This window comes from Corapipo altera, unplaced genomic scaffold (assembly GCF_003945725.1).
Source record: "Corapipo altera isolate COAL_440 unplaced genomic scaffold, ASM394572v1 349, whole genome shotgun sequence".
Lineage (NCBI taxonomy): Eukaryota > Metazoa > Chordata > Aves > Passeriformes > Pipridae > Corapipo > Corapipo altera.
Genome location: NW_020884997.1, coordinates 1,135,020 through 1,149,699, shown reverse-complemented (window position 1 = coordinate 1,149,699; position 14,680 = coordinate 1,135,020). Strand labels below are relative to the sequence as shown.

Genomic DNA, 14,680 nt, shown 5'->3' with positions numbered 1-14,680 from the left:
GGTAATTAAAAAAATAAAGTTAAAAAGAAAAAAATCACTCAGGGAGACCACAGGCAGGGACAAAATTGAGTCCTCAGACACACAGTTCTGAGCCACTAGAAGAGAATTATCAAAGCCCAAATGGCCAGAGTTTACAATATTCCAAGGCTCTGGCTTATCCAGAAAGAAATTTTCACAGGAAGCTAAAGATTTGCATGGAATATAATTTAAAAATACGATAACTTCATATTTTAGAAAACTCTTTTATTAAGGATGTATGTAGTATTAGCTGTATCATCAGAGATGTGGATGCATCTTACAGTTAGCTAAATGCAAACAGTACATCATACATGTCCTATCTACAGTAACAATCTCCTGCAAACCACAAAATAACTCAGGTTGAGATGGATCCTAGATTTATCTAGTTCAATTCCCTGCTTAAAGAAGGATCCAGTCATGGTTTGATCTCAGAACAGAGAGATCTTTTAGAAAAAAGAAAGGACTCAGTGTGAGGATTTCCAGCTTCGGTTATTGTATTCAAAGATTTGTGATTCTTCTGCGAAAGAAAGACTCACAAAACAGAAGATTATGCAAAAACTAGAACATCTTAGGAAAGTGATTACATCTGGACAGAGTAAAGATCAGAGAAAAATACATGTTGAGGACATCGCAAGAACCGTATCGCTAAAATGATAGCATGGTTCCTACCAAAAACCAGACACGATAACTTAGGAAAGGGCATAGAACCTCAGTAGTAAATCTCTTTGATTAGTTTGCTAATGTGGACATGGCATATTCCATGGAAGAGCAATATGTTACAGCTCTTCACTGGAAAGTATTTTTTAATTTGACACTATTTACAAGCATAGTGGAAATGAAAAATATATATGGTCATATATCTTGAGGACCTTCTCAGACTAATTTAATGTATTCACAGAGAGGGGATAAAAAGTATCTTTGCATAAGGGCATATATGAAACAGGTCAAGGAATTAAGAAATTCCCCAGAAGAAAAATGTATCTCATTACAGGATTTTCTGCACTTTCTTTACAGCATAAGGAGTGTTAAAAGGAACAGGATGTTGGGACTGCATAAACTATTAGAACTGCACTGTGATCTCTTACATACTATGAACACACCACCGGTGTGTGCGTTCACAGTGTGGGTCCCTGTTTGTGTGGTTTTAACAAATCTGCTCATGTGACCGAAACAGGAAACCTAGTGTCTATTTGGAGAACCAGGAAACAAGTTAACCAAGACAGGAGGTTTTTACTTTAAAATTTAACCCTCTCTAGAGTATAACCTTTCCAAGGTGAAACACAAGTCACCAAGCATACAACAAGGAGTGGCAGAAGGCACCTGCTTGTCTCAGTGCAGAACACAAACTTTAGCATCACCTCCACACTTGTGACAAATCTCTCCTGCCTTATGATGCAAGGCTTTGAGCTAAATATTACACAGATGGCTTGAAAACAAGTGATACCCAGGAGGTTTTCAGCAGTGGTCATCAACAAAAGTTAGGATCCCTTAATGAAACTGAGAAAAAAAATAGAAAATTAAAACCATCTGAAACAGAACCTCAGAAGGATCTACCTAAGAATTGTTTAATTTTGCTATTTTCAAGGACTCCTTTATCTCTGCTCTGGATTTTAAATCAACTAATACTGCAGTAGAAAAAGAAGAATTACTCATATTTTCTGTTTTGCTGAAATGTTCATAATTACGCTAAGTTCCAGTCTTTTATCACTGCTAAAAGTCATTTATTAACATAAATACTACTGAAAAATAGAAATTTAAAAAATGTAGGGCTAGAGGCATAGAAGTTAGGTTAACATTCACAATTTTCAGCTTGCATCAGTAATTTCTTTCCTTCATGAGTACTTAAGTTTTGCTACTTGCACTTGCTGCATAGAACAGACATTAGAGATCATCTAGTTCCAAGCTCTTCTGCCATGGGCAGGGACACGTTCTGCTAGACTAGGCTGCTCCAAGCCCCGTCCAGCCTGGCACTGTACATGTATGTATACACTACACCTCTTCTTGTTCTCTTCAGTATAGGGCTACTGACCAAATGTCTGTGAGTGCAATGCATTAGTGGTGATTCCTGGATCACACCTTTTACATAAATACAAAGAAACAAGTGTCCATGCTCCAGGTCAATAAGCCCTGCAATGGAGTACTGGGCAGTGTGAATTGCAGTGCACAACACACACGGTACATCTGAAAAATTAACTCTGGCATCATGCTCCTGGTGAGAGCTCAAATGCTCCCCACACCCAGAGAGCTAGAGTCTCACCAGTGAGCTGTGTTGGACGCTTGTAACTTCTGAGGGATTTTGCACATCTTCCAGTAGGGGATTTTCTTTTGCACTTTACCAATATTTCATATCAAAAGGCAACAATTGTGCAAGCATACTCTTCTCTTACCAGTCAGAATGTCAGCTAGCAGTCATTTCAGCTTTTATAATACTGGTTTTAACAGCAAGAAGGCATACACAGTGTTAAAACCAGTATTATAACAGCTTCTAATGTTCTGATGGAACTAACAGTAAACAAAGTAACGAACCTATTAAAAGATCAGCATTTCCCATTACAACCCTAACTTGAGATTTAGGTCCCAGTATCTGGAACTTAGAATTTGAATGGCACCAAACTGATAATATGTTCTTTGAAAAAGCTGTATCAAATGTTTTAAGCAAAAACAATAAGTAGCTGTGGAACTGCTACTGAAAGCATTTCAGAATAAACTTTCTTGGGTATCTGTTGATTTACCACTGAATATAAGTAACTGAAAAAGCTTGTTTATTTGGTGCAGTATTTGTAATACTGATGTTCAAAGAAGCTGTAATTTGGAAGTAGTGTTAATACAGCCAGGAGTTAAAGGACTGAGAATAAGACCTGGAAATAAACTCATCTTTCTGTTGTTCATTCAAGCTCCTCATCCACTATAGAAATGCATCTAGTATCATTACAGACCTGAAAGTCATCGACAAAAGGTGAATAACTTATCTTGCATATGCAGGTCAAATTACCCACAGATAAAGAGCAGAGGATCTTGGACTGAGGCTGTGGAACTTCCACTAAATACTGCGAAGGTAAAAAGGCCAAAGCACATTCAAAAGAAGGAATAAAAGGAAGAAGAGGAAAATCTGAACAGGGCAAAGTTGCAGTCAAAGAGAGAATAAGACTTCAAGAAAAATATCTTCTACTGAACGCAGCAAATTAGGAAGGAGGATTGAGCACTCCGAGTTGTAGCATGGGCTACAATTAACTGAGAGATTTTGGTAACACTAGCTTTCACTAAATTTGGGGGACTGACACAAAATTAGAAGATTCTAGACAAATTCTAGACACTGACATCAGAAAACGCATTTTCAATCCAAAAAAGGGTTGAAATTTACACTGGAAGGATTAATAAACAGTTTTGAGATATTGACTTCAATACCACAAACACTCCTGACTGCCTGCAGTCCTGCAATCAAGACTTTTGTATTACAGACCACCAAGTCTTGTTCAGAAATAAGACCTTTCTAGACATCTAACATATGACACAACTGTAAGTCAATCAATAACTTTTTGTATTGACATGCATCTAATTTTAGCACTCCTTATAAGCTAGGATCGGTCTAGCATGAATTGAGCAGAAAAACTTACTTTCATGTTCTTCATGCACAACTTTGTTCACATGATCAACACATGACTGGATATCATTCCACGTGATAAATTCATTTCCTTTTGCATTTGTTTGAGCCTTCAGCTTCATCAAATCATCAATGTATCTGTCAAAAAACAAAACCCAAACCCAATAAACATCACATCACAACAAGCTGGCCAGGGAACACAGGACACAGCATGAGAATTGGTACACAAAGTGGGAGAGGTAACATGAGGGTTGAAACTAGAACAAATATGAAAAGAGGGAGAAAGAGGAAAGGCTGTGTGCAGGATGCTCAGCCCAAATGTGAAGTAGGTTCAAACAAACAAAATTGCCAAATAGAGAAAAGCGCTAAAACACTGAATAACAGTCCAGGGCAAAGAAAATAGTGAGTGAGTTGGCGTAAGAATTAGTGACAACCTAATGGTATCACAATGGGGCTTTCATGCGAAATCCATGAGAAAGCATTGAGTGACAGCACAGAACTCAGACCAGTAAGAAACATTAATTGCAAAAACAAGATGCAGAAGACAAGAGATTAAATCAATAGTGTAATAAATAATGTAGAAACAATGTAAAATGTAAGAGAAGAGAAAAAAAATTCATGAAGTCACAGAATATAAGCAACATCAAGAACAGATATGATTCCTTGAAACATCCACCTCTGTGAGTTCTCATCCTCAATGTTTGTAAGCCCTGTGACAGGACTGCTCAGTTGTTTCCACACTGTATTCACATCCCTTGAATCCAAAGCCCTATTAATCAGAGCCACAGAAGACAGCATCTCAACAGCAACAGACAGTTCTGGATGGGTGAGGTTACCCTGCATACAAAGAGGACAGCAAATTAATTCTCTGTGCCCTATACAAACTATCGCCGCAAATAGAAAACAACAGAGTAGCTGTCAAAAGAGACATGTTACAAAGCAAAGGGACAACCTTTATGACAATGAAGCAGAAAGGCGAGTATTGTAAACAAAGCTAGAACACCAAGTAAGAGATTAAAGCAGAACCTTACAGGGCCAAGTAGCTGAAGATTTAGGGATAAAGCCACATCAGAACAGACTGAACACCAAAGCAGTTCCATGAAGACTCAAGACAAGTTTGTTCCAGAGAATGCATTTAACAGAACAGACAAGGTACACCCAGTGACCCATGCCAACTTCCAGAAATAAAGAGAAGGTGATACTTACTTCAGGGCTCTGTTGCTGTAAGGTAGCCAGCTCCCTTTGGTAAAGATCTGCAGCAAATGCATAAACCTCTGGTAACTGGGCCTCTGGATTCATCATTTCTGCCACAGTCTTCTCAGCATCACCCATTCGGATTGCTGAATTAATTCTGGCTACTGCTGCCAGTTCTAGAAGTTCAAAGAGCATACAGAATAAGGCAGGTAGACAGTTCAGACCCCCATAGTAACAGCATTTTCATCCTACTCAGATACTTAACTAGAAAAAGAATAATACCCCTAACTGTGGAGAAAGAGTCAAGCTTTCTGATCCATTAATCTCCAGTTAGTCTTCTGTTACTGAAGACAATTAAATACACAACGCCCACGTTTAACACTTGTTCACCTTTTTGTCTGGTTATCAAAGGACTGTTTTACCATTTCAGTACTGCGACAGTAAGAAGCCCCATTGCAAATTTTTGGATGGGTGAATAGTACCAACTTTCTCTTCCTGTTCACATCTACCCTGATCAAGGCAGTAAGAGGCACTCCATATTGGGTACACCCTGTCTAACTTCAAATGGCACAGTAGGCAAACAAACACAGACCTCCATGCTGAACAAGTAAGGTACTTCAAAGGCAGCCAGCTACTTAATTCAGCATTCACTATTTTCCCCTTGTATTCTAAACCCTCTCTCCTCCAATCTCTAGTAGAGTCCTTTCTACCTATCACAGATTGAATTGCTCCTGCACAGCCAGAGTGCTGCATGGTCCCAGAAGCATCAATCAAAAATAAGTCAGCCATCATGATCTGCATTTTCTTTGCATCCTGATATTCAGAAACAAGTTGAAGGTTCTGCAGCTCAAATCAAGGAAGATTTATGTGAATGGTCAGCACATAATCTAGCTTTCACACCTCTTGGAGCAATCCAGATTTTCTTCACTGATCCGCAGCACAAAAATTCATGCAAGCATTCTCTAAAAAGCGGTTATTTAAGGTGGAAGCAAAAATTCCATGTTTCTTATATTTCAAATTATATGCTGTTATCTCCAGCCACATTGTAACAGCTGGATAAAAGATACTACAAATATTTAGGGTAACCATCTCTCTAATGTTCTTAGCAGTTGTAAAGTACTTAAAGAACATTTGTATTGACCACTCATAATAGACCCAAATACTGTGCTGTCTCATTCTTTTGACCACACCCATGGTCACTTTGCTGCAATAATTCCTGCTGATCCTCACTTTGCTGGTACTGTTGTGCTGCCCTGTTAGCAGCATCCACTCCCAACTGCAACTCTTCCTTCTGCAGAGGACCTGTAAGGCCAGCCTAAAGAAAAAAGAAATATAAACCATGAGGTTGAAATGATTCACTTCAAATACCTCAATAAAAATACTCTGCTTTAACTTAAAATATTCTAATGCAATATAGCTTCTGCAAACAAAGAATGCCACATATGTAAGGAAGCCAGAAATTACTCTCCAGATTCTCAATTAAGATGCTGAAAGACCATATGTGTACAACCTGACCCCTCTTATATTAGAAGTGCAGTCTCATGAACATAACAATTAAAAGCAAGACCCAGTTTCCAAAATTACAAAATATTTAAAACAAAGGTCATAATTTTGTGGGAAAGACTCCCCATACATGAGCTGCATGCTGATGTGAAATTTGTGTAGTTTGTCATGAAGAGACCTGTTAACTAATGTTCCGTTTTACCTCTGAGCAACTAAAGAGTTAGCAAGACATCAAAATGGACAACATGCAGCTTTGGCTTATACATACACACTTCTTGGATTATATGGTACCACACAAGTACAAAAAGAACGTGAGACAGAGTCACCAGGGAGCAAGAGGGCTTGAATAACTTGGGCAGAATCATAAAATCATTTAGGTTGGAAAAGACCCCTAAAATCATTGAGTCCAACTGTACACCTAACACTGCCAAGTCCACCACTAAATCATGTCCCTAAGTGCCACGCCTACAAGTGGTGTATGGTCATATTCTCCACAGTGAAAGTAGTTTATGCTTATCCAATAGGTGTTTACAAAACACAAATATCCTCATTATTTGGACACTGACGATAGTAAAATGAGGGAGGACACACCTTAATTATAACAATTTTATACACACACAAGTTAGTATTTTAAGGTTTGGTCAAAGTATTTTAGTTATATATACACACACATACAAACATTATATTGGCCTTTCACATGCAGACATAAAACCTAAATGGCAGATATGCTTACTGAATGCTTCCATCTCTCAGCACTAATTTTTTCTAACCAACACTACACTGCAATGCAGGTATATAGCAAGTGATTAGTACACAGTGGTACAGTGAAAGGCAGAGGCAGGCAAAAACTTAACGAATCAGGGTAATCTACACTTTTCCATACCTCCTGTTTCTGTTGCCTATCACTCAAAAACTGCTTGAAATACCAGTCACAATTTTCTCGTAGCAATCCTCGGAGTCCCAGGGCTGGTGTTGCCAAAGCTTCATACAGTGCTAATGCATCTCCTCGTTCCAAAGCTAGGTCAATCTTTGATAAGGCTGCATGTGCTAGCAACAGTAAAAGAGTTTTGAGAGAAACATGAAATAAGGAAGTCCCGTCGTTTATGTAACCTACTGCTCAGAAAGAAATACCCTTAGACCTGATAAAATAGCAAGCTAGGTATCAAATGGAAGACTTCTAGAGTCAATTACGAAGCAGTACTTGAAAAACGGTCTGATGGTTGGAAATAGCATACATTATTCACGATGAAGAACTGGAGGGGCCAGCAACATGGACAATCCATTTCCAAAAGGAAGGGTAACAGAAATCAGAGTAAATTAAGCTTACAACTATGTACTAATAATGAGTAAAAACAAACAAAAATAAAAACACCCTCCCCCCCCCAAAAAAACCCAAAACCAACCACACAACCAAACAAACAAACAAAAAAAAAACAAACAAAGTATCCCATAAAAACAGGGGAGCTGCCTTTAAATTTGGTCAGCATTACAGAAAAAGAGGAGCACAGATATCGTTTTGAAGTACTATTTTAATTAAGACTATTACTTTAACGTGATACCTACTGTTCACTTTATTGATGTTTCCCTGAATCTCAGCTTGAGTCAGAAGTTCTTCATACACATCTCTCTCTCTATCTGAAGTTTCTGAGGCAATCTGAAGATGAAATAAAAACTAATCAGTGCTTCTACAGCTCCCGTTGCCCTCACAGACCTTCTAATTGAAAAAGTCAGGGAGGAAAACTATTTACCTATATAGAGCTTGTGATAGGTCACAGATAGGCTACCTCTACGCTTCCAAAAAAAAGTCCTATATGTAAACACATCTAAAGTAACTGTAGTCAAACTCTGATACAAACAGCCCAGAAACACCTTATTTCAATGTTATGCCTCTATATGAACACACAGTAGAGCTCCAGAACATGGAAAGCAGTATACAGAGTTAGGTTTGCATTATACAGTGTTCTAAAACAACACGGTTCACTTCCAAGAGCATCAGTCAATTTTGCTCATTTCTTTGTTAGGAAAACACATCTATACTGTGTGAAAACAGAGGGATGCATCCCCAGCATAAAAAGGATTAAATTAAATCTGTATCTATGCAGCCCATATTTCAGACAGCTAAACAAACTAACACAGCCAACTGCTGCCTGCCTCCTATAATAAGAAGACAGGTTACTGGGGAACATACTAGAATACCACCCGGAGTAAGTCCACCTAACACTATACATACAGGACCATAACACACATTCTGTGAATTCCCCCCATTTTACACTGCAATACAAAATAGCAATGCATGCAAATAGACAGCTTGAAAGAAGAACTGAGTTACCCTATTTTTAGCATTCTCCATCTTGTCTTGCTTTGCTCTGTAGAGTGTGTCTTGATAAGTGGATTCCAGTTGATCATCGAGATTTATTAGCATGGCATTAGGGTTCTTCATTGCCATAAGAGTGTCAGATGGAACCTGACGGTCAATTGCTTCATTAATGGCAATGACAGCAGCATGTACTGAAAAACAAGTCACAGTCTGCCAGTTAGTACCAAACAAATCAGCTTTGCTAAAAATCGAGAGCTTATTTAAAAAGAGCAGAAGAATTATCTGGAAACTAACTGGAAAGCAAAAGAATTAACAAAGTACTCTCTCATTTCATCATGGCTTTGTGTTCCGGAAAAAAAAACAACAGCCTGCTTTCTAGTTATGATACTTTAAGTAGTTGAATCATGTTCCAGAAAGAAGAAAAAAAAATACAGAAAAGAAAGAACAAAACCATCTTCCCAGTCTTCCAAAAGGCCTATCAAAAGGACTGTACTAGACTTAAAACAGAGGGCATTAAAACCAACACTTAATCGATCCACTGATTTGAATAATCAAACAAAACACTATTTTTCCTTACATGCTGCTTCATCCACAGAAAGTTCATTTGCTAGAATTCCTCCAATCTTGCTGAAGGCAGGCATCTGAATACCATACTTCTCCAGTTCAAGCCTCATATTACTGATTTCCTCCTCTGAAATATACATTAAAACAGTGTTACACAGGCTTAAATACATTAGCACTGCTATACTATTTGCTGCTAAAAAAAAAATTAAGATAACTACAATAGACTGCAATTACCATTTAAATAATACTTTGAATATCATTCGGTAAGTGAAACAAATAAATGAAAACTAGTGAGACACTTTGTACACTTTCCTTAAATCTACATTTTTTCCCAGAGACTCATATGGGAATATTCTGTAGTCTTTCTCACTAGAAAACAACACAAGACTCTCCTGAGGAGCTGGAAACAGACTCCATTCTGAGGTACCTCAACTGTGGTTGCCAGCAGGAAAACGCACAGGCAGTAGTTTAGGATTTTCTTTTTCCCCACAGAGAGACTACGCTGAGAAAAGTGAACGGAGGGTACCAAGATACGCTAGGAAATAAAGTTTATATACCTTTTAAATCTGATGCATGCCCTCAGGCAAGAACATCACTAATGCAAGACACAGAATTTGACATTTTTGCAAAAATTAAGGAAGTGAAACCTTGAAGAGGCATGTGAACATGAGACTTTGTGTTGGCATCTCCTGCAGCCGATCAGCTGGCAAATGCTTCTTCAGCTGATGGCACCTCTAGTTTAAACTGTCACAGGAGGTTAGAACTGCTTACCAAGTTCAAAACTGAAAACTCCCAAGAGGATGGATGCAAGGCTTAAGCATCTTACAACAGTGACATTGTTACAACAAAAAAAGTTATGACATTGTGATTTGCAAAAGTAGTGATTAGTGAACTGATGGCTATAGCTGCCTGGCTCAGAAGCATCCAAATCAAACCTTCTTCCTAAATTACTAGAAGTCCTCATAGCCATTAATGTTTAATTTAATTTGCATTTAGGGTATCAACAGTAACAATCAGTTCAACAACTGATCTAGTAGGGTATGAGAGAAAGGTAGCACAGGAGTGTTGGGGGTTTTTTGTTTGTTTTTTTACCTGTGAAGTCTACCTTGCCATATAAATCCTGAATCTGGGGGGCAAGACCCAGTTTGAAAAGGTACAGGCTAGAAAAAAAAATAAGCAAATAATTAGAACTAGTAATTTTTCTGTGTGGTTCTGACAATGATACAATTTTAGAACAGATTCAAGGACAAGTAAGCCAATGTAACAGTTGATAATCATCAAGTGGGTGAGCTGATTCCCCTCTTCCCCCCTCAGCTGAACATAACTGGCCCACCACTCTGAAGTCTTCAGGGAATTACAGAATGGTTGAGGCCAGAAAGGCACTCTCAAGTTTGTCTTGTTCGAGCTCCCTTTTCAAACCAGGTCACATTGGATCAAGTTCCCCAGGATCATGTCCAGATGGCTTTTGAGTATTGCCAGCGGTGGAGACCCCCAAACATTCCAGGGCAATTTGTGCCCCTCCTTGGTCACCCTCACAGTAAACAAAGTGTTTCCTGATGTTGAGAGGAACTCTTCTGTGGTTCAGATTGTGCCAGCTGCCTCTTGTCATGTCATGGGACATCATCGAGAAGAGCCTGGCTTCACATTCTTGCATCCTCCCTTCAGATAGCTGCACACGTTGCTGAGATTGCCACGGCCCCATCTGTTATCTACACTGAATAGCCCCAACTCTCCCAGCCTTTCCTGAAGGCGATCCTTCTTTCAACTCTCTCCAGCATGCTCCTGTCCCTCTTATGCTGGGGAGCCCAGAACTGGACACAGGATTGCAGGTGTGGTCTCATCAATAGCGAGTAGGGGGGAAGTATTCACTAAGCTGATTTGGCTTATTAAAATGGGGTTAATGTATTCACCTAGGCCTCACAGGAAACGTAACTGTTACAAAGAAGGGATGAATCCATACAGCTAAGTACAGATGGGATTGAGAAAAGTGAAGCAACTCCTCTAGTTTTTTTGCCTGTCACGCCAGCTCAGCACGATCATAGAATCACATAAAGGTTTGGGTTGCAAGGGACCTTAGAGATCATCTAATTCCAACCCAGCCCCCTGCCATGGGCAGGGACACCTTCCACTATCTCAGGTTGCTCCAAACTCCATCCAACCTGGCCTTTAACACTTTCAGGGATGAGGCAGCCACAGCTTCTCTGGTAACCTGCACCAGTGCCTCACTGTCTTCTTGGTTAAAGAATGTCTAGCTCTAACTGAGAGGGTGAGAGGGTGAGAACTGGAATGGAAAGGTAGAAGTCACAACATACTTGACTGATTCTTTTTCCTTTGGTATCTCATTTGGCCACTGCCCAAGACAAAATACTGGCTTCATGGATCTTTGCTCTCACCTGGCAACATTGTTCTGTTAGAAAATTTGCCCTCATCTAGCCTTCAGTTCAGCTCTCTCTCCTCTCATCGTTCAGCTTTGCAGAAAGATTTCAGAAGCAATCAGATTTTCTGTCTGGTAAGGTATGCCTTACCTGAGTGCATGAATACAATAGATACAGCGTGGCATGTTCTTGCGATCATAGATATCTGTAGTTTCTGGGTAGAATATCTAAAGACAAAACAAGGTTAGTAGCCTGAATGATATTCACTCTATATAGCCAAATCATATCAGTCCAATTCTTCTGCACTACAGTAATGAAACAGCCCACGAAACAAAACTCTTCAAGCTTCTCTGCCCTGGACCAATGTTTCTCCTACCTGAAGTGCCAATCCTGCCTTTTGTTTCTAACACCCACACCCAAAACAGAGCTCCCCTTTTCCTGCCAAGTTCTACACACGTGAATAGGTAGACCCTTTCTTCTGCGTGTGCACCAAGATACTGGGTCGTGACTTTGGTGAAAGCCAAGAGATGAAAAAAATAATTACAGCAGAAAAGAGAAAAGAGGATTTTGTTTGGATTAAATGGGACTGAAAAGCAAGAGAAGAGACAGTTTCAAAAGGAAACGCAGACCAGCACTGAGGTGCTCTGCATACTACGCTTTCAGTTACCTGGACCCAAAAGCTTTCAGACAGTCTCAAACACAAACATCTTGAAAGTTTAACAAAAGGGGTTAATACTGGAAGTCACAATTAATTCAGAAGTACTGAAAAGATACATTATTTTCTAGCTATTGGAAGGTTCCTCGCTGTTGCCTACGAGCACAAAATAGCATTGCTCTTTCTGTAAAGACGAGCAACTAGAGGACCCTCAATTCCACAGCATCAGTTCCCTGGCTCTTCTGCATGGGAAAATACTTAAAGCAATGGTAATTTTTGTAAATGTACTGGACCCCAGCACAGTTTCTTTAACATCTTCTCACACATTTATTTTGACCCAAAATCCACTTACATCTGATACTCTTACCTCATACCTGGCACTTAACATCTAACTCCTCCTCGTTTATTTTCACCTAACCACCCTAACAGCATATTTCAGTATTTCCTAATCCCAAATGCGTTTCTGTAAGATCATCATAAATCCCATGAAGGCTCAACCAGTTAATCACAAGTTATTTAAGAAACTTTGCCAAAAATGAAGTGTTTAATTTTCAAGCACATATGCAAAGAAAACATACACCAGATTAAACTGTGCAATGCTGGTTTTGGTGAGACTAAGCATAACACAGCTTACAAAAAACCTTGGCTATAAGCCCAACACTACCACATTTCCATATATATGTTCAGGCAACTGTGTTTATTAGCTCAGGGAAGTTTATCTAGCCATTTCTCTAGTCAAGTCAACAATTCATATTTGATCAAGTTACACCAAGAACATTTCAACTGGATATGAAAATTTCACAGGGTAATCTGAAAAAATGAAGCATATAGTATTTTCTGTTGTGCTCCTATTTTTAGCATAGATTTCGAAAAAAACTTCCACAATCAAACTGTAGCTCAGATACTGTTCAAAAGAATGCAAGGCAAGAACAATGTAATGCAGATGTCATGCAAGATTAGTAATAATAAGGATACAGTACAGAAGGATTAATTATTTTACTCCTAATTGTTCTCACACACATAGCAGAATGAAATCTTCCAGCAAGTTTTAGGAGAGAGTTTCTACAGGGACGTAAATCTAGAATTAACTAGATTGAGTGTGCTGATTTTTGTACAACAGCAAACGCTTCCACAGAACACAAAGCTCTTCTGAGATTATTTATTTATTTGCATGTACAACATAGAAGTTACCTTGGGGAGACCAATCTCAGACATGGCATTCAGCCACTGGATTACGTTATCTGTGTGTCGGAAGTGGAGACCAGTTGCCTGAAATAAAAACAGGCAGAAACAAGAGGGAGAGCAGTAAGAAACAAAATATCACAGCTGCCAAGAACAGCAGGGAGGTTCATTAAGACTGATGGTGAAAACAGCACTTTTACAGGTCAGAAGTCTTCTATACACACTTATATTGACTGTTTACGACAAATTATTTCACCTAAGTGCAAGCTTAGATACAAAGTTAAGAGTCCGCCTAGTCCCTCACTTAATCATTATTCTAGAGTGAAAGCAGAGTTTTTAAGGTAAGACTAATATAAACTAATTTTCTGCTTATTTTCTCATACTACCTCCATGTGTACATATTCCTGTTTTAGATGTCTGTCTAAAGAAGTATCTATGGTCAACAGCACTCACCTTATATCTAGTCTGTTCCCTATCATAGATTTTTTTCACAGAAACCACCTTAGGTGAGAAAAAGTTTCCAAGTTTGGCCAGGTAGACTCCATTTCTCAATCCTTCTTCCAGCTCTGTTGTGGCAGGCAGCTCCTCATTCAAACAGGCCTCCATCCATCTGGAAGTGCAAGAACAACAAAGCTGGTCACACGAGTGTATTTCCAATTTGTGAACACAACCCCATGCTAAACAAGCTTCATGCTGCTACTGCTGTCATACTCAAGCATACTATTCATTTAACAGTAAGGGTTGAAAATGGATATAACAGTACCACAGAATCTGTGTCATTAAAATGCTAGTCAGTAACACTTCAAACAAAATATTAATGAGAAGTACGGAGTCCATCAGTCAGTCTCAAAAGTAATTAAGACACAATCTCATCTTCACGTTTCTCCTCCAGCCCATGATTTAGTTGGTACTGGTCTAGACATAGCAGCCATCCTGTCCTTTTAACTAACTTAAACCTTCCTCATGAGTACAGGCTTATCTCACAAGCATTTCTTTACTCTCATTAAGTATTTCCTAGTTATTTCATGACTTTGTGCCACTTACTCAAGCTCTTTTAACTGATGTCACAGAGAAGCCCTACAGTGCTCACAGAATCAAAGACCGGTTTGGACGGGACAGGACCTTAAAGCTCATCTCATTCCATCCCCTACCACAGGCAGGGACACCTTCCCTTAGACTAGATTACTCAGAGCTCCACCCAGCCTCTCCTTGAACACTTCCAGGGATGGGGCTTCTCTAGGCAACCTGTTCCAGTGCCTAACCCCCCCTCA

The 14,680-nt window shown here is 39.2% G+C and overlaps 1 protein-coding gene across 1 annotated transcript in view; it reads right to left on the bottom strand.

The window, feature by feature from the left end:
• IQGAP1 (IQ motif containing GTPase activating protein 1) overlaps positions 1-14,680 on the bottom strand; it is a 54,158-nt gene that overhangs the window by 24,454 nt on the left and 15,024 nt on the right. Inside the window, exons 3-14 of the mRNA XM_027666657.1 lie at positions 13,863-14,019; positions 13,419-13,496; positions 11,723-11,799; positions 10,290-10,357; positions 9,211-9,324; positions 8,646-8,824; positions 7,880-7,970; positions 7,200-7,363; positions 6,044-6,128; positions 4,826-4,989; positions 4,296-4,456; positions 3,633-3,757 (exon numbers count right to left, since the gene is read on the bottom strand). Of these exons, the coding sequence (XP_027522458.1) occupies positions 3,633-3,757; positions 4,296-4,456; positions 4,826-4,989; positions 6,044-6,128; positions 7,200-7,363; positions 7,880-7,970; positions 8,646-8,824; positions 9,211-9,324; positions 10,290-10,357; positions 11,723-11,799; positions 13,419-13,496; positions 13,863-14,019 (1,463 nt within the window). The remainder of the gene's footprint in view (positions 1-3,632; positions 3,758-4,295; positions 4,457-4,825; positions 4,990-6,043; positions 6,129-7,199; positions 7,364-7,879; positions 7,971-8,645; positions 8,825-9,210; positions 9,325-10,289; positions 10,358-11,722; positions 11,800-13,418; positions 13,497-13,862; positions 14,020-14,680) is intronic.